This window comes from Tachypleus tridentatus, chromosome 8 (genome assembly GCF_004210375.1).
Source record: "Tachypleus tridentatus isolate NWPU-2018 chromosome 8, ASM421037v1, whole genome shotgun sequence".
Classification (NCBI taxonomy): domain Eukaryota; kingdom Metazoa; phylum Arthropoda; class Merostomata; order Xiphosura; family Limulidae; genus Tachypleus; species Tachypleus tridentatus.
Genome location: NC_134832.1, coordinates 72,524,114 through 72,548,276, shown reverse-complemented (window position 1 = coordinate 72,548,276; position 24,163 = coordinate 72,524,114). Strand labels below are relative to the sequence as shown.

At 37.3% G+C, this 24,163-nt stretch overlaps 1 protein-coding gene across 6 annotated transcripts in view; it reads right to left on the bottom strand.

The window, feature by feature from the left end:
• Positions 1-24,163, bottom strand: part of LOC143222657 (mitochondrial import receptor subunit TOM22 homolog) — a 35,448-nt gene that overhangs the window by 5,624 nt on the left and 5,661 nt on the right. For 4 of the 6 annotated variants that reach the window (XM_076449446.1, XM_076449445.1, XM_076449451.1 and 1 more), the window contains exon 3: positions 5,099-5,145. The exons of 1 other annotated variant lie outside the window; for it this stretch is intronic. In XM_076449446.1, coding sequence (XP_076305561.1) covers positions 5,099-5,145 — 47 coding nt within the window. Of the gene's footprint in view, positions 1-1,166; positions 3,906-5,098; positions 5,146-24,163 lie in introns of those variants that run through there. One more of the 6 variants, XM_076449449.1, reaches the window with a different exon arrangement.

The window sequence follows — 24,163 nt, the reverse complement described above, 5'->3', positions numbered from 1 at the left end:
ATGGAACAGGCACTGCAGTGATAGCACCAGAGCAGACAGATATAGCTGTGCTGTCTGCAAGCTCATTCCTACTGATACCAACTTGGCCTGGTATCCAGAAGAACTGGATAGAAGTAGTAGTTAAAGAGAAAGGGGCCAGTTCATTTTGAATACTAGCAAGAACAGGGTGGGAACCAAAAGAAGCAATTCCATGGCCAGTTCAGAACTAAGCCAGTCAGTATAAATAGTACAGTTTAAGTACTGCTTAGCTTCTATGTGATTCAGGGCAAAAGAAATGGCATACAGTTCGGCAGTGAACACAAACTGTAGAGAAAATTCTGTGTGCAACCACCGAACCACAAAAAGTTCAATTTGTTTAGGAGTGAACGTTTCCACCAATATGTCACCAAAGTAAAGACTTTTTGACTGACTTAGGAGAGCCAGCAAGTCCCTCTAGTCCCTTCTGAATGAAAAAAAGTGAGACATATGCCCTAAAGAGTTGTCTGAAATAGAATGTAGTGTAAGAAAATGAGTAAGAGGTGTTACAGAAGTTGAAAATTACTGCTCAGAATCTTCAAGATGTGGTTGTTTTTTTACTATTTTATTGAAATTGGTATGTGGGGGGATCCATAATAAAAAAAGAATATTTCTGTGTCCACTGACTCCACCCACTATGGAGCTCTATGAAGGGACACACTACAGTGTCAAACAAGGACACTACAGCAATGCCAGAGTTTCGTGAGCACTATACTCAAACACCAGCTTCAGATACAATGTCCACTACCTGTTGAGAACTTGTTGACCCTAGCCCATGTGGACCAGCCAACTGATCCTGGAATTCAAGGCCAAAGTGGAGTGTTACGGTTGGACCCCTCAACCACCAGGATCCTCTACTCCTTTTCACAGGTCACCATGCATAGCAAATATGTGGGTGGATGTTTAGATCCCAGAGAATACATACTGAAAAAATAGAACCTTCTCTTGGAGGTTCCCTCACCATGTACATGAACCCACAATGAGGGGTGAATGGTTGATTACCACAAACTAGTAACATTGGAATAAATCCTTTGGCTTCTACAACATTCAATTTTTTTTTTCTGTATTTAAATTGTGTGTGTGTGTGTGTGTGTGTGTGTGTGTGTGTGTGTGTGTGTGTGTGTGTGTGTGTGTATATATATATATATATATATATATATATATATATCACTGTTAAGCTGTAATAATATTGAAAAAAAAAAAAGGAACAAAGTGTTCTTTCATCTAGATAAGTTTCCCTTTCTTATAAAACCAGCAAAAAACAAGGAATGAATGTTGAAAAAACCCCAAGTTTTAACCTAAGTATGTTTTAAATATTGAATGTATAAAGCAAGTGCTACATGTGCATATATCAAAATTCAGAATGAAAACTACATACAAAGAATCGGTAGATAAAATTGTTGCACTTTTGGTTTCTGAAAGATGAATGAAGATGAAATTACAAAAAGAAAAAAAGATTCTGCTGTGAAATCATAAACAATCTGTTTTAGTGCCTTGAATTTATGTAGAAAAAAAAGTGACATTATAAAAATTTCCCAAAAAAGAAGTTCTATACAAAGGATAAACACTGCTGTTTAAGTAAAGTCAAGAGATACCAATAACATGTAAATAATCATATTATAATAAGATAGTTTTCTTTGCCTATCAGAAATGTATGTGTATAAAGGCCATGTTGTCCTTTGCTGTGCCAGTATGAAGTAGTATTTATATCAGTGGTTCCCAACCTTTTTTATGCCCCACACCCCTGAAAAATTTTAATATGTTCTCGCACCCCTCATAGTAATTATTTATTTAAGAATAAAGGTGAAGGTGGCCAAAACAAATGCTATCCTGTACCCCCAATGTGTGTGAGCACCCGTGGCTGGGAACCACTGATTTATATTGTATAAACCAAGTACAGAGAGCACAAAAATCCATGACTTCATATATATTTTTATACCTACTTGCATACATGAAAACCACACTAAGATATGAAAAAAACATACAAAATGAGTGAAATTGCAAACATTTTAGAAAGTTATTCACAATCTATACAGTCAAAAATAGTTTTGAATTATATTATTAAACAAGGAAAAGCTCAAAAGAAAAAACAGTACTTCACAACTAGTTACTAGTTGCACAACCAAAGTAGTTAAGAAACTTTAAAGTAACCCCAAAACTCAGCAATTCATTGCAATGAAGACAGGAATTCCTTAGTACTTACTTGTAAACAAAATAATTCATACAAGTTTACAATAGCAACACAAGGGTGTGTTCATAGGCTTCTCAAACACTCATGGCTAAATGGAAGACCAACTGTCAAAAGCCATGGGACCAATATCTATCATGTAATAAACGAAGCATACATCTACTCAACAGCTACTCAACAATTTTATATCTCCTATAAAATTCTGTATCTTTAGGTTACTTGAATGGGCTCTCAAAATTCCTAATTTGCACATGGTTGAAGGACTTTATAAAGCACATAGATAAAAAAACACAACTCAAAAGCCATGGGACCAATATCTATCATGTAATAAATGAAGCATACATCTACTCAACAGCTGCAAAACTACCATTAGGATGATAACAATGTAAAATTTTAAAAATGTTTTTTTTTTTTCTTGGTTGTATATTATAGCTATAATGGTATGTTATTAAACATCTAGAGAGAAGAAAAATCCTGAAGTGACATCGAGATAATGTGCTGGAACTAGTATATCATGAAAAAATACCATCTATTCATGGACTGATTACCAATAAATATTTCCTATAAAATTCTGTATCTTTAGGTTACTTGAATGGGCTCTCAAAATTCCTAATTTGCACATGGTTGAAGGACTTTATAAAGCACGTAGATAAAAAAACACAACTCCGATCTCAATGTATTGCACAAAACTTTCCTTCAGTAGAAACCAGAGTGCAAAGCAACAATCTATATTCAGGAATACCAAAGTATCATCAATGGAAGAAGTAGAAGCAAGATCTAAGTACTCATTCTTGATTTGTTACAACAGTAAACAAATCTCTCTAATGGTCAAACATTTGAGTATCCATGCCACATAACCATACACAAAAATTAAACAACACTGGATTTTCTTAAGATAATATGAATATGTAAAGCTGCATTGGTAATATTTACTCTAGATTTATGTTCTAAAATAACCTATTGAAAACTTCTTTCATTTAAAGATATAACTGAATAAATATGAAAATATATTTTATATAGAATTTTCTTTACATTAAAAAATTCTATATAAAATATATTTTACATTCTAGTTTTGACTGTATCTTAGATTGCTAAAATATTTTCTAAAAGCTAAATACAATTTTAATCTTTTTACAAGGGTATTCCTTTAGGTGACCAGAGGGAATCACCTTTCATTTTAATTTTTTTCCCTGCTTCCTATGTTGTTTTTTCTCTTTGTTCATTAAAACACAAACTGATACAAATTTCAAAGGTGAAGGACAAAGACATAAAAGTATCTTTATTCTCAATTAACATATAAAAAAAAAACAACTAATATGTTGTCGCTAGCTCAAAATGACTGATGTAAATATTTGTTGTAAGTGGATGTTTTAAAACTCAATTGTAATTCTTACTTTTTGTTTGAAATGCTATGCATTTGTTACTGGGTTAAACTTGTAATGAAGTTTTCTTCATTACCCATTCAAGCTGTTTCTAAACTTTATTAATCTCAAAGAGTTTCTTATTATCAAAAAATCTTATAATCACATAAAAATGAACATACTGTAGACAAGTATATTACGTAGCCCATTAACATTATGAATTTGAAGTTCAACCATAAAGGTACTGGTACTGAAAATTCTTAACCATGAATACTAACATCGTTATAGAGTGATTATCTAAATTTCATGCTCTACAGGTCACAACAAGAGTTGTACTCAAACTGGAAAAAACAAAACAAAAGAAACTATTAACATGTAATTTTGTTCAACACACGAACTGCTACAATGCTTGGCATCATTTATGACTTATGATTGCAACTTAAAACAATAACAATAATATGAAATCTTAAACATGTAATCTTCAGAATTTTGTATTTATGAAGCAAATGCATATTGTGAGGTAAATAAATGCTAAATACGTACATCTTCAGCAGAGAATGAATAAAGAGCATGCTTAATACAATAAGCAGTATTAAAATACAATGGTATTACAACAAGCGTATTAAATATGATGCAGGATTAAGGTTAAAAAGAAGAAAAAAAAAAAGAGGATTTTTTCCAACATTTTGACACAGTATTTAATAAAATTAAAGCTGCAATTTACCATTTCTTCAAAATATTTCTATGTATGTAATAACACTGAACATATATAAAGAGTTGTAAAATTATAAAAATACCATACAATTTTGACTAACATTGTTAGTATGGTACAGATGGATCTAAATAGCTTTCTAAAAATATTTTCCAAATGACTTATACAAAAAAAATGGCTGTTAGTTGCAGGGTTCCTTATAACACATGATTTTTGTTTGTTTGTAAAGAACAGAGCTACATAATGGGCTATCTGTGTTGTGCCTACCACAGGTATCAAAACCTGGTTTCTAGAGTTGTAAGTGCCAATGGGGACAGTAATATATGAATCACGCACATACACGAAAACATACCATAAGTACTAAGATTTATTTTCACTAATTAATGCTGTGGTTTTTTTTATGTATTCTACACAGATATTAATGTTTTCTGGCTAGTTCTTCATACTGAGTACTGCAACGGAGAGAAGTATAAGACTATTCAATATGATAGAACAAGTGTGCTCCACCAGTACTGAATGATATAAAATAGTTGGCGATTTGAAAGTTAAAAGCTCCTTCTGAAGCTCTAATAAGGAATTTGTTTTAAAAAGGAATAAAACTTTAAAAATACATATAAAGTGACAACATCCACAATGAGAAATCCATTCCAGCTATGCAAAGTGGGAAAAAAAGTTAAATCCTAATTTCACAAGCAATGAGTAATAAACAGCTACAGATAAATTATTCTATAATGGATTTTTAAGAAGTATAAATTAAGAACAATTTACTATTTATGAAAGTTAAAAAAAAATATAAAAAATTATCATAACCCTGTTACAAACCTTGCTTTGGCTCATGCTTTCAGCCCCCAATGAGGTTCTGGATTGACCTGAAAACATAAGAGACTTTGTTGTCTTGAGAAAAGGTTTGCATCATGTCTGACTTTAAAGGAGACTTTAATGCTGTGGTCAGTTATAAAATAACAATACAGTAACTGCAAAGGAAATGTTTCAAACTTAAATTGAAGTGCTATTAAGAAAAAGTGGAGCATAGTGATACAATTACCTTTAGGAAATGGCCATAAACAGTGCAGTAATATTGTAATTTACTGGGATGATAGAACTGTTTTGTTTGTTTGTTTGAAATTAAGCACAAAGCTAAACAATGGGCTATCTGTGCTCTGCCCACCATAGGTAATGAACCCAGTTTCTAATGTTGTAAATCTGTAGACATATTGCTCTGCCACTAAAGGAATTGAATTAAAAGGTAGAATGGGACATGAACAATGCAGTGATGTTGTAATTTATTTGCCAATGACTGCCAGAAATAAAATTGCAAAGGAACATACATTTATAAAGTGTAGTAAACATATGTATAGAGTGGTATCATGTTATTTTATTGAAGAAATATAAATACACAATTTAGCTACCTTATTCACTTACAGTCTACGGTCAATATATATTTTTAAACAGTCATGTGTATCATTGGTGATAAAAACTGGAAAATATCAAAATTACTGGAACTAATCTTACAACAGATTCTTCATCGGTTTCTTAATCTTGTTAAATTTCACTTATTTAAAAATTGGTTATCATTTAAAATCACTGATTCATAATTACATTATACATACATAATTTTTATATATATATATTCTTCAAAAAAAGAAATGCAAAAGGGGTATTTTTGTTATTTTAAAAGAAATATATGTAATAACGTTACAAGCTCAGAGTATGTGATGTTACACGTGTTAAGGCACTGATTGTCAGACCAAAATGACAATAAAAGTTGTGCACTTTGAAAATAGAGTAAAACATCGGATTTTTCTCCAAAATGCATTCGTGTCCAATAAATTTGTTTGAGAGATCTGCATGTTCTGCAAGTGCAACATGTGCAAAATCCCTATAAAAGTGACGGGTTCTCGGTTTCCATAGCTCAGTGTTAAGCCACCGACACACAATACAGTTACGCCAAGACTGACTGAAGCACAACGCAACAACGCCATTGGTCGCTTGGAAGCAGGCAAATCTCGATCAGATGTTGCCAGAGCTGTGAATGTCCACCCAAGCACCACCACAAGGCAATAGAATCGTCACCAACAACATGGATCAACTTGTGACCGTCCACGATCTGGCAGACCTCGTGTGACCACGCTCGCACAAGATCACTACATCCGGTTACATCACCTTCTGGATAGGACCACCACTGTGAAGTCTACTGCCTCAACCATACCAGGGCTGCGTAGGATTTCCGATCAGACCGTACGCAACCGTCGACGAGATTCTTAGGTCCCATGTGCAACCCATCATGGTGAACGTCAACAACGTTTTTCAACATGACAACGCCAGTCCTCACACAGCCCGACTCACCACTGTCTTCTTGAGACACCACAACATCAACGTTCTTCCCTGGCCCACCAGATTTAAACCCCATCGAACATCTTTGGGACTAGTTGGACCGACGTCTGCGACAACAACCTCAGACTCTACCTCAGCTTGCAGCAGCTTTGCAGGCTAAGTGGACAGCCATTCCACAGAATGTGATTCGTCATCTCATCGCTTCCATGGGCAGAAGATGCCAAGCAGTTATTGATGCTCACGGGGGGCATACTCGTTATTGACGTTGAGTGACATTAAACTTCAACTAGTGAGCGTGGACCTCGCCTTTGCAGACTTTGGATGTTCAGCAGTGAATGTGCAAAGTTTCACACACATCATACAGAACTACCCGGAATAAACTTGTTAACAATATGCCTCAAATTTTGCTTTTTGCGTTTTTTTTTTTTAAGAGTATATACTGAACAAAACTAAAAGCAAAATCAGAACTTCATTGCACTATAAATTACATTTACAATACTGAGAAATTAATGACACAAAATGTTTATATTTATCTCATACAAAATAATTAGCTTTGATTTAAATACTTTTAATGTTACAGACCTTTGAGAATACACTTAATTCAAGAATGAATGCTAAGAACAGTAAATTACAAGATTTTGTTTTACCTTAGTTCTTTGTTAAGAATCACCTTAACAGGGCTTTCCTTCAAGTTTCCTTGTCACAGGATGTTGCTTTGACTAAAAGAAAACTGAAAAAGTATGGCCCACCGAAGAAGGAAAACACAATCTCAGGCAGGATGCTTTAGTAAGGAACAAAGTTTTGAAGCATATAGTAAAGACAGTTGTAAACGTCGGAAATGCAAAGAAAGTTCAAGACTATGTATAAGCTCTGAATGGGGAAGTGCAGAAAGTCCCAGTGCAGAGCCACATCCTTGATGATGAATGAGGTCCAGCATCGTTAAGGCCGAGGATATGGCAGAGTCATAGACCAATGATCCATAATCCAGTTTCGATCGACTAACAGCACAATATATCTTTAGCACAGAACATCAATCTGCACCCAAAGTGGTGCTAGAGAGGACATGGAGGATGTTCAGTGCTCTTGTACATCTGACCCGTAGCTGATGGGTGGTATAAGCTCCAAGAACTTTGTCTCAGAGACCACGTGCAGCACAACTTCACCAATATGAAGATCAGGATCAGGGTGAATACCCTATTGGTGGCAAAATTACATGCAAACAGTTTTAGAGAAATTAAAGCCATAAACGATTGAGGGGCGTCTGTAGCTGCTGCTCAATATACCTCATGTTTGATGACTGACAGTGAGAGGGAGTTGATCAATGATGGCATTAATTTTTACACTGAAAAGTGTGACACACAAAACACAGCCCTGAGGGATTCCAAATTCCTGTAGAAAACAACGGGAAAATGTCGAACCCACACAAACTTGGAATCTCCTGTCCATTAAAAAATGTTTAATAAAATTGGCAAATGGCCACGTAACCAACATATATATAGGTATATAAATGCCATACCTCCAATGTTGTATCATAAGCCTTCTCAATGTCAACAAATATTGATACAAGATGTTGGCATTTGAGAAGGACTTCTCTGATGTTTCAGGTGGTCCAGGATGGAGCGCTGACATCGGAACCCACACTGGGTGGGTGAGAGGAGGTTGTTTGATTGGAGGAACCAAACAATATGAGCATTAACCACCCTTAATTAACTCTTAACTCTTGTAACAAATATATAAACAGGTGAATGTAAGACACCAAAATTCATCTTTTATTGTAATATGATATAAAAAATGTGAAATTTTGTCTGATAAATCTACTTTTGCAGTTACAGCACATGATGTTTGTGTTGACAATGCAGACACAGCCTCTCTACTGGTGGTCCATCCCCTGAAGAAAACTTGAAACTGATAAACAAAAACATCACTATATTTTGGCATGAGATATAAGAAAGTTACAAACTATAACTGTTCAAGGAATTATTATTGAGAGAATATTCATAAACAACATATACATATGTCAATGTTTAATGAATGGATTATAAAACACTTGCAAAGAAAATTTCAACATGCAAAACATTCAATAATATTTATCATTAATTCATAGAACTTTAAAAAAACATTTCCACCTGTTCTAACGTTATGAGTTCTACTTCATTTACAAAGTTTTAAAGTTACTAGCAAACAATATAAGTATTTATGGCCTTATTGCTATGAGAGTAGGATTCTCAGCTTCATTTTATGGGCAGCATTTTCCCATTTGTAGAATTATGAGAAATCTGAATATGTTTACTAAAAGATTTTCTGAAAAGTTAGATGATTTAGATGATAAATGTCCCAATAAAAGGCAGCTTGCAAATTTGTTATAAGTGTATTCAGTTTTAGCATACACTGAAATTTTCATAAACTATAACTGTTACTTTACTGGTATAAAGTTCAGCTTTATACACCTAATTGCAAAGTGTGAATATTATATTTTATTTGTTTTAGATATTCAATACAAGCCACTCAAGGGTTATATCTGCACTAGATGTCTATAATTTTGAGCTGATAGACTAAATAGAAGGCAACTACAGTCACTTTCAACTCTTGGGCTACTCTAATCAAATAATACAATTTGGTTTTATGGGTGTGAAATTAACAGTACCCAAAGTCCAGGACAACAGGTTTTATTATCACACATTGTCTATTAAATAAGCAGTTTTGTTTCATATTGTTCATTGTACTTCTAGAAAAACACTCCAAGTAGATTTAAAGTAAAACATGCAAATTCCTTGAAAAACCTGAATTGCAGTAGTCTAGAACATACACAAACATTTTATAATGTGTTCAAATTAAAATTATACACAGAAATGTACACATTTCTTTAATTCTAAACTCTCAGTCACATACAAAGATCCTTAACTTAATGTACCAATATTATTACATTACTTTTGTCAACAGTATGAGCCAATTAGAACTAAACTTCAAGCTCTAGGATGATTTTATAATGCTTAATGAAAACTACAAAAATGTTTTTAAACTGTTCTACATATGTATTACTCATCATTTTCATTGTGGCAGCATTAACTAAAGTATGATTTCTTCATCAGTTTGTATGTAAGGTATCCTAAATGCTATGCTGTAAAATTATGACTAAATGTTAAAAGCTATATAACACATGAATGAATATACATAAATAGTTTAAATGGAGAGCATGGTGTGACATTCCTGACAAAACTGATCTGACAATGACACTGTATTGATTTTTTTAACCCTAAGTAAAAACAAAACTAAAAGTTGTATTCTAAGATTGTGTTATGAGAAATGGTGAGAGATCAAGGAATATCTATCAGAAATATATTTTCAGTCAAGGAAAATAATAGGTTCTGAAGTGATATCTCATCTCATATACTGGCTAGAATCCGACACTGAACTAATGAATGGGCCAGTGCAAATTAACATAGACAAGTGACCTTTGGAAAGAATCTAAAGAAAACCGATAGAGTGCGATATCTCTCTACAAAGGAATACTCTATGAAGAAAACATTATCAGGCTGAGATAATCAATCTGAAAAGAAATTCAGAGTTCCCCAAGACATAACACCCTAACAGCTGCATATGATGTGAATGGGCCCAGAACAGAATTTCTAACATTAGAAAACAAAGTTAGCATGAATGGTTAACCTTTTATTGACTGATGATAACAGACAAAAGTCAAATCATTAGAAAAAATCCTCATCAATTTGCCTCATTCTAAAGATAGGAAATGAACTAAATGTCAGAGAAAAGCAAGAAGTTCTAGAATATTGACGTGTAGAGTTTGTTTGGTCAAAGACCAATGATGAACAATTTCCTATGAATCTACAATTCTTCCCCAATCTGGCAATGACTGATTGACTGAAATTAAGCACAAAGCTACACCATGGGTTATTTGTACTCTGCTTACCACAGGTGTCAAAACCTGGTTTATAGCAGTGTAAATCCACACACATACCACTGTGCTACTTTGGGTAGGGGGGTACAATGTGACAGAGAAGCATCTGTAAAAAGATGCAACTTGGGATGAGGAGATGAAAGAGTTGATTGATTGATTGATTTAGTGTTTTATGGCACAAAGCAGCAAGGCCATCTACGCCAGACATTCTAAAAAATGTAAAAAAAAAATAAATAAATGTAGTAATAGACATAAATGGAAATGAAGGTAAAACAAAAAAGTATAAAACCAATGTTGACACCTAGTCTACAATGTTAAGATAGAAGGCAGAGTATAAGAAGTTGTAAGGTATTTACTCTAGCAAAAAGGTAATGATCATAACCCGCCAGGAAGACTAACAGGCAAGTTCAAGAACCACCGTCAGTCAACTGAAGTTGGTCTTTCCAGTCCTGGTTCCGGGTTAAGTGTCATAGCAACCAGTATCAAAATGTAAAAGAATAGAAGTTTTAAAAGATACATAGCAAAATTGTAACAATGAGTAGCCAAATGTCCAGTAAAAAGATAAAGTCAAGTAAATGGAGTAAAATTTGTAAAAGTAAATGAAGGTAAAAACAAAACAGCAATTAAAACAGAAAATGGTGTAAAAACCAATGGTGACATCCAGTCTTCAAAGTTGTAAAATATTTACTCTAGCAAAATGGTAATGATCATGACCAGCAATTAAAACAGAAAATTGTGTAAAACCAATGGTGACATCCAGTCAACAAAGTTGTAAGACTAACAAGTAAGTTCAAGAACCACCGTCAATCACCTGAAGTTGGCCTTTCCAGTCCTGGTTCTGGGTTATGAGTCAATATGGCCAGTACTAAAATGTAAAGTAGTAAATGTGTGAAATGATATGCAGCAAAAGTATAATAACAACTTCATGGGACGACTAGAGTAGAGTAGTTCAAACAGTAGCGTTAGTCACCTGAAGTTGGCCTTTCCAGTCCTGGTGTCGAGTTATTTAATGTTCTGGCCATTGTCCAATGTCAAATTGAATGAGAGAGAATAAAACTGTAAAAAAGGAACCACAATTAAACAGGTGTAATGAATGAATATGCAACACTTAAATGAGATTAAAAGATTAATGGCCATTAAAAAATTAAAAACATTATCAAGGTAGACAGAGTCACCATCACCAATAACTCTGTCCAATGTTACAGACTGACCCTGGGAAAAAATATGTTTAAAATATTGCCGTCGTAGAGAATTGTAACAATGGCAAGAAAGTAAAACGTGGCTGATAGTGATTTGAGTGTTACACAAACTACACATTGGTGCATCAGTCCCATATAAAAGAAAATGATGAGTTAAAAAACTGTGACCAATGCATAGCCTAGTGAGAACAACTTCCTCCTTCTGAACTTTACACGGAGCTAGATGGCCAAAGTCAATTTTGGGTTTGATTTGAAAAAGTTTGTTGTCGCGTTGCTCACTCCAAGTGGATTGCCAGCTGGCAGCGGGACCCGAGCCTTGAAGACAACACCATAGTCCATGTACGGAATAGGCATAGAAGTGATGGTGCTGAAGCAGACATATTTAGCTGCCATGTCTGCAAGCTCGTTCCCAAGAATACCAACATGGCCTGGTACCCAGAAAAACTGGATTCAAGTAGCTGCCAATGAGAAATGGGCCAGTCAGTTTCGAATATCAGCGAGAATAGGATGTGAGCTAACGTGTAGCGATTCCAAGGCAAGTATAGAACTAAGCAAATCAGTATAAATAGTGCAGTTGGAGTACTGCTCAGCTGCAATATGATCCAGGGCAAGAGATATGGCATACAGTTCAGCAGTGAACACAGAAGCTGTAGAAGGGATTCTGCATGCAACTACTGACCTATAGCAAACCATAGCAGAGCCCACTGAATTACCTGATTTGGAACCATCTGTATAAATGGAAGCTAGATGGCCAAAGTCCAATTTTGGGTTTGATTTGAAAAAGTTTGTTGTCGCGTTGCTCACTCCAAGTGGATTGCCAGCTGGCACGGAGCCGAGCCTTGAAGACAACACCATAGTCCATGTACGGAATAGGCATAGGAGTGATGGTGCTGAAGCAGACATATTTAGCTGCCATGTCTGCAAGCTCGTTCCCAAGAATACCAACATGGCCTGGTACCCAGAAAAACTTGATTCAAGTCGCTGCCAATGAGAAATGGGCCAGTCAGTTTCGAATATCAGCGAGAATAGGATGTGAGCTAACGTGTAGCGATTCCAAGGCAAGTATAGAACTAAGCAAATCAGTATAAATAGTGCAGTTGGAGTACTGCTCAGCTGCAATATGATCCAGGGCAAGAGATATGGCATACAGTTCAGCAGTGAACACAGAAGCTGTAGAAGGGATTCTGCATGCAACTACTGACCTATAGCAAACCATAGCAGAGCCCACTGAATTACCTGATTTGGAACCATCTGTATAAATGGGAACTGAATGATTGTTTGAAAGATATTCATTGAATAAAAGAAGGTACTTCCAATCTGGAGTATCTGCCTTTTTAGGTGACTGAAAGAAAGGTCACATTTGGGGGCTGTAATAAGCCATGGTGGGATGGGCCAACCTGTGGAATCTGCAATGTTATCAAGGACAGACCCAATTCATCCAATTGTGCCCGGATGTGAAGGCCAAGCGGACAATGACAGATCGTCTGTTCTGAAAAGTACTGCCCACCGAGGAAGGAAAACACATTTCCAGGTGGGATGCTTTGACAAGGAATGAAGTTTCGAAGTATATTGTAAAGATAGTTGCAAACGGCGAAGGTGTAGAGAAGGTTCATGAGATTCAATGTATATACTTTGAACTGGAGAGTGCGGAAAGCCCCAGTGCAGAGTCGAAGTCCTTGGTGATGAATGGGGTCCAGCATCTTTAAGGCCAAGGGTCTGGCAGAGCCATAGACCCATAATCGAGTTTCGATCTAATAAGAGCACGACATACCTTTTACATTGAACAGCGATCTGCCCCCCAACTGGTAGAAGAGAGAACATGGAGAATGTTCAGTGCTCTTGTACATTTGACCGAAGCTGCTTATACCAGTGTGGTATAAAGGTCAGTTTACGATCAAAGATAAGCCCCAAGAACTTGGTCTCCGGGACCACTGGCAGCAAAACTTCACCAATATGAAGTTCAGGATCAGGATGAATACCCCATCGACGGCAAAAGTGCATGCATACAGTTTTGGAGAGAGAGAAATTAAAGCCGTTCGCCAGAGTCCACTTCCATACACAATTGAGGGAGGTTTGTAGTTGCGCTCAATATATCTCATGTTTGACGACTGACATGAGATGTGAAAGTCGTCGACATACAGCCCATTGCAACAGTGAGAGGGAGTTGTTCAGTGATGGCATTTATCTTTATACTGAAGAATGTAACACTCAATACACAGCCTTGAGGGACTCCAAGTTCCTGTACAAAAGAACAGGAAAGTGTCGAACCCACATGAACTTGGAATCTCCTGTCCATTAAAAAATTTTTAATAAACATGGGTAGATGGCCACGTAACCCATATGTATGGAGGTCTCATAAAATGCCATACCTCCATGTTGTGTCGTAAGCCTTCTCTATGTCAAAAAATATTGATACAAGATGTTGTCGGTTGAGAAAGGCTTCTCTGATAGATGTTTCAAGATGAATTAGGTGGTCTGTGGTGGAGTGCTGTCGATGGAACCCACACTGGGTGGGCGAGAGGAGGTTGTTTGATTCAAGGAACCAAACAAGAGGAGCATTAACCATCCTTTCTAATGTCTTACAGAGTCAGCTCATCAAAGCAATTGGATGGTAGTTTGAAGGAATCTTGGGATCTTTCCCTGGCTTAGAGAAAGGTAAAATAATAGCCTGGCACCAGGCATCAGGAAAAACATTCTCCTGCCAGATCTGGTTGAAAACAATCAGAAGGACATCAAGAGAAGCAGGAGATAGATGGTGCAGCATGTCATAATGAATATCATCAGGTCCAACAGACGTACTGGCAGACCGATAAAGGGCCATTTTTAGTTCCACCAGGGTAAAGGGACAATTATAGTCATAGAAACAGTCAGTTCGAAAGGAAAGAATTGATCGCTCTGCCCGAGTCTTGATGGCCAGGAAGGTGGAGGAACAAGCAGAAGTGCTAGATACCCGGCAAAAGCTTTCACCTAGAGTGTTAGCAATGTTCCGAACATCAGTCACCTCCTGACCAGAGAGTAAGATCGAGAGGGGGACAGAATTGTAGTGCCCATTAACCTTTCGAATCCTGTCCCATATGATCTTGGAACTGGTGGTAGAAGATATGCTGGTTGTGAACTTAATCCAAGATTCCTTCTGGCTTTAACGTCTTACCCACCTAGCATGTGCACGGCCCGTTGGAAAGCAACCGGTTTGAAAGTGTGGGATATCTACGAAAAGTATCCCAGGCCCGCTTTTGAGCCTTCCGTGCTAAGTGGCAAGCAGGATTCCACTACGGATGAGGATATCGTGGAAAACGTGTCGAGGTTTTAGGAATACACTGAGCAGCTGCATGTGTAATACAGTCAGTTACCACTGCTACACAGTCGTCTATTGATGGCTGATTTACGATGGCAGGATCTAGTTCTGCGAGAGCAGTGAAAGTGGACCAGTCTGCCTGATCCAGCTTCCACCAGGGCACGCGGGTAGGGTGGCATCGACCACGGCCAGTCTCTCTCAAAAGGATCGGAAAATGATCACTGCCTAGTGGATTACTGTCAACCCTCCATGAAAAATGGGAGAATAATGAAGGGGAGCAAACTGAGAGATCAATAGCAGTAAAGGACTGACTAGGTGCATGAAAGTAAGTGGAAGAACCAGTATTGAAAAGAGAAAGATTGTGATCAGAGAGCATCCGCTCTACAGATCGGCCCCTCCCATCAATAATAGCACTTCCCCAGAGGGGATGATGTCCATTAAAATCCCCAGGATTAGAAATGGAGATGGCAACTGTTCAACGAGAGCATCAAGATCTGATTGATCATATGTCTCTCCAGGAGACAGGTACAGAGAACAAACAGTGATGGTATGACCAAAGAAAACATGGATGGCTACAGCCTCCAAGGGTGTGTTGAGTGACAAAGACAGGGTGGGCACGTGTTGATCAACCAACAGTGCCACCCTACCATGTACTCAACCATCACACAACCTGCCATTCCTGTACAGAGAAAACTGCCGAATGGAGACAGTATCAGCAGTTTTGAGAAATGTTTCTTGTAAAGAAAGACAAACAGGATGGTAGGAAGCAATCAGCGTTTTGATGTCATCCAGATTAGAACGTAAACCTCGACAGTTCCATTGTATCAAGGTGGCCATTTTAAGAACAGGTAGGTGAAGTGGCTGGAGAACCCTTCAGTTTACGACCACTTTTTTCTTTACTGTCTTTAGTTCTATCAACCTCCATGGATCCTGCTCTGTGTCGGGTGGGCAGGTTTTGTTGTGGAAGGGGAATCCAGTGACTGAGGACGTGAACGAATAATTGTTTTGTCTCTTGTGGTGGGAGAAAAAGATGTATCAGAAGAAATGCCTGTATTTGAAACTGAAGGACATGGATCTTGAGGTTTGTTGGAAGGTATGGGAGGAACAGAGATGGGTGTAGAAGTCGATTCATCAACCTTTTTAACCACGAAGGCCAAAAGGCTTTTCATTTGATTTGAAAACGATTCTCTTGGAGGCACAGAGAGATCTGTCTGCACTCCCACTGTAGTTGTGGAATGAAGTGCAGCAGCATAGGTCTGAGATGGAGATGTGAACAGCAATTTCCGAGCCTCAGGATAACTAATGTTATGTGTCGTTATCAAACGCTGCATCTCTTTTTCCTCCAACCATTTTGGGCAGGAATGAAAGTAAGAGGGGTGAGAACCATTGCAGTTTACGCAATGTGGGTTCATGTCACAGTCATAGGCACCGTGGTCCTTGCCTCCACAACGAGCACATGTCCGGGAACCATGACAAGATGTCTTTGAGTGGCTGAATCTCTGACATTGGAAACATCGAAGAGGGTTTGGTATGTATGGCCAAACCCTGCAAATGAGATAACCTGCCTTGATGGTGGCAGGTGCACGTGGTGAAGTAAATGTTAAAACGAGGGTATTTGTTGGCAGTGTAACTCCATCTTTGCGAGTGGAGATGCGCCTCACTGCAGAAACTCCTTGAGTGGAGAGACCAGCGAGAATCTCTGACTCGGGAATGTTCTTCAAATCCCTTTTAACAATAACTCCTCGTGAAGAATTCAAGGTAGCATGGGGTATAACCTAAATAGGTATATCCCCAATTGCCTTTGAATTCAAGAGGAGTTCACTGTGTTGGGTTGTGGATGTTTCAACCAATATGTCACCAGATCGAAGTTTCTTTACTGACTTTGGAGAGCCAGCAAGTCCCTCTAGTCCCTTTTGAATAAAAAAAGGGGACATTTGCCCTAAAGGTTTCTCCGAAAGAGAATGTAATATAAGAAAATGAGGTGCGTGTGTTACTGATGTTGAAGATTGCTGTTCTGAGTATTCAAGGCGTGGTCGCTACCCATTGACTGTTTTTTACAATTTTATTTAAATTTTTTGGAGGATCCATAGGAAAAAGAAAAAATTTTGGTACCCACCAACCCCACCCACCATGGAACCCTACAAGGGGATGCACTACAAAGTCATGCAAGGACAATGCAGCAATGCCAGGGTTTCGTGAGCACTATACCCAAACACCAGCATCAGGCACAATGTCCACAACACCCATTGAGAACTTCCAACACTGGTACTTGGTTGACTCTAGCCCAAGTGGACCAGCCAATTGACCCAAGAGGGGTCACCCAAAGGCTGCCCGTCTACAGGAATTCGAGGCCAAAGTGGTGTGTTAGGGTTGGACCCCTCAACCACCAGGATCCTCTCCTCCCCTTCACGGGTCGCCACGCACGGCAAACACATGGGTGGATGTTTAGATCCCAGAGAAGGTAACCAGATAGAACAGAACCTTCCCTGGGAGTTCCCCTCACCATGTACAGGAATCCACACCGATGGGGAGATGAAAGAGGAATGCCTGTTGTGTGTAGTCCCTGTTGAACCACAAAATTGACTTGTAATAAGGGAGAGACTAGAATACATGAATCCAGGGACTCTTCATCAAGGTTCTACTGATTGTGCAATACTCACTGAAGAATACACATAAGCACAACCTAAAAAATTAAGAACTTCCATGGAAGACCGCATTCCCAAAACATGCTGGTAAGAAACTAGGTCCTGCGTTGGAGAGAAATATACAGGATGTGGGGACAAGGAAGGTTGAGTGAGAAAATGAAGGAAAGGTCCTTCAAATAACACTTAAAGCACCAAATAATCTAAGGTAAAATTGGTCCAAAGGTGCAAAACCTTTGTCAAACATGTTACGACCATACCAGCACTGTTGGTGGTGGGGTACTTAGCAATGAGTGAAATGATGACTAGTCACTGATATGTGGGATAGGAAGAACAGACAAAGGTGCAAAAAGAGAATAATGGGGAAAGAAAAGATAGTATGTGAAGGCTGTGCAAAAGGAGAAACCAGAGATGAAAGGGAAAAGTGTTGATGAGAAACTTCTATCCTGGACTGCAAAGAGTCAAGAAGGTCTCCAAGAAATGTCCAGCATAAAAATGGAGCAAGACAAAGACTTGTAAATAAGACATGGACTGACACATTAGCTGCAAGTGCATCCCTACCCAGAAGATCCCAAAACACTGGAGTGCATATCATCCATAAACCTCACAAAGGATTAGTGGATAGTTTTACACAGAAAGATGAAGGAAAAATAACACAAAAGGAGATGGGAAATCTGGGGCTTGGAAAAAATCAGATATCAGGGTCAGATCCACACACTAAATCATGGACTTCAAGGAAATCCAAAAGATAGCACAGTAATGGAAAATTATCAGAGGTATGAAGGGAAAGAGGCCTGTTGACTCCAAAATGTTACTGTGTTGTAAACTAGTCTGCATGGAACCTGATACCTGGAGATGAAGAAAACTGGGTAATCACAGAAAATAACAGAATGTAGAAGAGAAAGAGAGGAATCATGTGACACAGGAGATACAAATAAAAGGTAACAAACCCATCAGACCATATTCAGGAAGGCTGAAGACAGTTTGGGAGTGTCCAATGGTGGAGAAGGTGAAAATAGACTAACTAAATCATCATCATCCTGCTCAGGTACACTAGGAAACATAATGTCTAGTCTGAGATAACAGGAGACATAGCAGGCCATATAATATACTTCAATTCAAGACATACCAAAACCAAGATCTTCTCAGCAGAATGCATGGAGTTTGAGGCCTAAAAAGGTGCAAGTTGAGGAGCAGAGGCAGAAGTCACAACAGCAGTAGTTGTTGTCACTTGAAATTTGGAATTCATAATCTAACTGAAAATAGATACCAAATACCAACCTCAGTATCAGGTTTCATAATAGAAAAAAAACAAAACAGGAACAACTAAGAACAAAAAAACTAGAAACAACTAAGAAATCAGTGTAAGAAATTAAATTATTAACTTTAAAAGACGAGGCAAACTCAAGTGAAATGTAATGCATATGTACACTACAATGTCAAATTGACAAGTGAAAATTGAATTTTACAGTACAGAGGGAGTGTGTCAGCTGCACCAGAAGGGTGTCTCACTCCTGTTAAGGGAGGGTTGTTGTATGCTACAGCACATCTATATCATGTATACACGTGGGGTAGATGGAAGTATCAAGGCTAGTAAGCAAGCACATAATTGTATACATATAAAGCAGCACTATTTGAATTAAGCACAAAGCTACACAATTGCTATCTGTGTTCTGCTCACCAAGGGTATCAAAACCCAGTGTCTAGTAATGAGAGTCTACAGGCATACCACAAAGCTGCTAAGGGCTCTGAGAAGAGATAATATCTGAATAATAAAAATTAATAATACTTGAAAACTTTTTTTTTTTTCAATAGTTGGTTATATTCATGACAGTCATCATAATTGGAATTCCAATAAATACATTGTTTAAATAAACAAAACAGTGAAAATCAGAAATACTAACTTTAATTAGGTGCTTATTTTAATGACAATATATTTAACCATAATTCAGTCATTCAGTTAGCTTATATTATACTAACTGATGTATTTGTTGCTCATAAATAATAAATTAAATCATCCAGATCAAACTAATATCAACCTGAACTTTGGGAAAGTAAAACCAAACTTAAATTATGCAAACATTTTAAAATCAAAGATTCAACAAAAATTAAAAAGGAAACATTTTAGAATTTCTGTTTATACTCTCTTAACACAAGCTCAGTCCATTTGACCAAACACGTGACCTTTTGTACTCATTTAAAGTCTCTATAGATTTATTACTTATAAACTTTCAATATAGTGAGTATATCTTCAGAAAATTTGGCAGTCTTTTAGTTAACATTGTAAGTTTCACACACAAAAAATCATATTTTAAGTGTCAAAATGAACTTCCCCTTTGTCATAAGAAAACCAATCTATTCTAAACCTTGAATGAGCAGAGAAAAGGAAAGCAATAAAAAGGTTTCAAAAGATGTGTAGCAAAAGTACAATAATAACTCAGGGTGACTAACAAGTAGTGCAAACAGACAGTTCAAACAGCAGTGTTAGTTGCCTGAAGTTGGCTTTTCCACTCCTGGTTGCGAGTTATATAATAAAATGGCCAGTTTCTTATTTCAAATCAAACTAGATGAACTGTGATTGTTGAAAGGGAGCCACATTAAAAAAGGTGTAATGTATAAATTAAAAAACTAAAAATATTACCAAGGTGGGCAGTGTCACCATCACCAATAACAATGTCTAAGGTTATGGACAAACCTTATGGCCAAAGTCCAATATAGGGTTTTGTTTGAAAAGCTTGTTTTTGCACTGCTCACCCCAAGTCAACTGCCAGCTGGCAGAGAGCCGAGCCTTGAATACAGGACCATAGTCTGTGTATGGGACAGGCACACAAGTGAGTCCCAAAGCAGATAGACTTAGCTGCAGTGTCGACGAGCTCATTCCCACAAATACCAATGTGGCCTGGTATCCAGAAAAACTGGATAGAAGTAGATGTTAAAGAGAAATAGGCCAGTCCATTTTGAATATCGGCTGGAATAGGGTGTGAACCAATGTGAAGTGATTTCAGGGCCAGTAGAAAACCAAGCAAATCAGTATAAATAGTCCAGTTTGAGTACTGCTTAGCTTCTATGTGATCCAGAGCAAGAGATATGGCATACAGTTCAGCAGTGAACACAGAAACTGTAGAGAGGATTCTGCGGGCAACCACCGAAAAACAACAAATCATGGCAGAGCCCACAGAGTCACCTGATTTCAAACCATCTGTAAAAATATGAATGGAAGGATGGTTTGAAAGATGTTCAGCAAATAGCAGACAGTATTTCCAATCAAGAGTGTCTACTTTTCTCAGATGACCTAAGATGGGTAACAATTGGGGACTGTAAGAAGCCATAGTGGGATGGGCTGAGCAGTGGATGCAGCAATGTTATCCAAGGACAGACCCTATTTATCCAACTGCACCTGGATACAAAAACCAAAAAAACCAATGGCAGATGGTCTGTTCTGAAAAAGTATGACCCACCAAGGAAGGAAAACACAACCCCAGGTGGGATGCTTTGGTAAGGAACAAAGTTTAGAAGCATATAGTAAAAACAGCTGCAAACAGCAGAGGTGCAAAGAAGGTTCATGAGACTATATATAAGCTCTGAACTGGAAAAGTGTGGAAAGCCCCAGTGAAGAGCTGAAGTCCTTGATGATGAACAGGGTCCAGTATCTTTAAGGCAGAACCATTGACCAGGGATCCATAGTCAAGTTTCAATCAAAGAGTACAATATATCTTTAGCATAGAATGTCGATTTGCTCCCCATGTGGTAGAAGAAAGGAAACAGGATGTTTAGTGCTCTTGTACATTTGACCCATAGCTATTTGATGTGTGGTATAAAGGTCAGTTTACGGACAAAGATAAGCACTCAAGAACTTTGTCTCAGGGACCACAGGCAGCACAAATTCACCGATACAAAGTTCAGGATCAGGGTGAATACCCCGTTGGTGGCAAAAGTGCATGCAAACGGTTTTAGAAAGAGAGACGTTAAAGCCATTTGCAGTATTTCACTTCAATAAATGATTGAGGGCAGTCTGTAACTGCCACTCAATATAACCTCATGTCTGAAGACTGACATGAGATGTGAAAGTCGTCGACATAAAGCCCGTTTGCAACTGCGAGAGGGAGTTGCACAGTGATGGTATTAATTTTTATACTGAAGAGTGTGATACTCAGAACACAGCCCTGAGGGACTCCAAGTTCCTTAGAAAAGAATGGGGAAGTGGTGAACCCACACAAAATTGGAATTTCCTGTCAATTAACAAAATTTTTATAAAAGTGAACAAATGACCACATAACCCATATATATGGAGGTCTTGCAAAATGCCATACCTCCATGTTGTATCATAAGCCTTTTCAACATCAAAGAATATTGATACAAGATGTTATCATTTGAGAAAGGCTTCTCTGATTAATGTTTCAAGTCGAATCACAGGGTCCATGGTGAAGCCATGTCATCGGAACCTACACTGGGTGAGCAAGAGGAGGTTTTTGATTCAAAGAACCAAACAAGATGAGCATTAACCATCCTCTCTAAGGGCTCATGGAGACAGCTCGTCAAAGCAACTGGATAGAAGTTTGAAGGAATCTTAAGATCCTTCCCAGGCTCAGAGAAAGGTAGGATAATATCTTGGCACCAGGCATCAGGAAAAACATTCTCCTGCCAGATCTGGTTAAAAACAACCAGAAGAATAGTAAGAGAAGCAGGAGATAGATGGTGCAGCATTTCATAGTGTACATCAAAAAAAAAAAAAAGACAATTAAATCAAAATATTAAAATGGCCATCAAACCTTAATCATTAGAATAAGCAATAGTGAAGACATACACTCTTTACAGAGAAATCCAAGTCAATATAATTAAGCAACAATCAACAACAATAACTGACATCTATAGCAACATGTGGTAAGAGATCAGTACAAATTTGGGACTGTATCTCAGTCAATGGTAAACCTGATTTACATAAAACTCATGGCACCCTAAATTCTGGAAAGTACAGAAAATTCTGATCAGTCATAACTCACTGTGAGGGAATTCATCTTTCCACTATAGTTATTCAAAGCATACATTAAATGACAAAACTTATATTGATGGTAAAATGGCCAATGGAATATCCACAACCAAAACTTTGTATGTATAAAATTCCCTTATGAATGCTTTTGAGGCAAATAGGCTTATACAAAAACTGTATTTTGTATCCTTAATACAGTCATTATCTACTTGCTACTGCTCATTGTTTATGACTCTTTTGCATGTAGTTTTACATGTTACCATAACTACTTCTATTACTGCACCTTAAGAGCATGACTTATTAACAGCTGCATGAAGATAGGTGGTAGATGAACACATACAACCACAAAAGCCTGGCAGGCTGACCAATTATACAACATCAAGAGAGCTAGTATGTTTACCAATACAGATGTCAGCACTAAGTTCAGCAATTATGGGATAAATGAATAACACCACTACTTGCAAAGCCTCAGCACAAGCTCTTAAAATATCCTGTTAAAATGGAAGTGGTATATAAAGCTTTCTTAAATCCTGTGTGCCTCTTTGGTGTTACAGCACTACTATTAACAAGCTCACACCAACACTTATACACAAGATGATTCATTAGGCCAAACAAGTCAGTAAATAGTGAATTATCTATACAGCAGATGAAGTTGCAGTAAAGGAAAACTAGCCAAACAATTCACAAGACCTTCAAGAGAGCAATGAGAAACTGTGCATGAATTCTAGATGTCAGGGTGTGATAATACAAACCTGATGCAACTACAAACATATTTTGCTTGAGGCAATGTTACTGATTACAAAAACACGTTTTAAATTTATTACATACCCTGTTAGCTAGTGGTAACAATGTTTCATTGAGTAAAAAAACCTATTCTACAAACATGCAGCAATATTTTTGTTTACTATGTTCTTAACATGAGGAAAATGGTAGCTATAGACCTTTGGCACTATTGCAAAATTTGACATACAGTAGGGAATAAAGAAAATTAAGCTATTTAACTTACAAAACACTACGAGTTCTATAAAAACTCAGAAAGTGTTTCTTAACTTTGAAATAAACCAACAATCATAGTTTTGTAGTGATGAACTAGAGGGATAACAACTAGTCAATATCAACTGTTGCGAATGCTTGAGCCACAAAAATAGTGGGACTGAGTGTCACATTATACGTCTAAATCTAAATAACAAGGAACCACTTCACAGTATAAAGTGATATCTTAAGGACTTCTCCAAAATAGACAAATGCCATAAAAATAAATAAAATTTGCTTTGAATGATTTTTGTGGAATGTTTTCAATAACTGGAACCCCAACACATACATAGGAAGAGGTAATACCATTTCTTCCAATTCTCTGCCTTTTCTATTTCCAAAAATAAAACTAAATGTTTGATTAAAATAATCCAAAGGTGAATTATTTAACGAGTTGAAACTCATGAAGTTTTAAAAAGACATGTTAAGAAATCCTTGCAAAAGGAGAATCCTGATAAAGAAGACACTGATTAAATCAGAAAAGC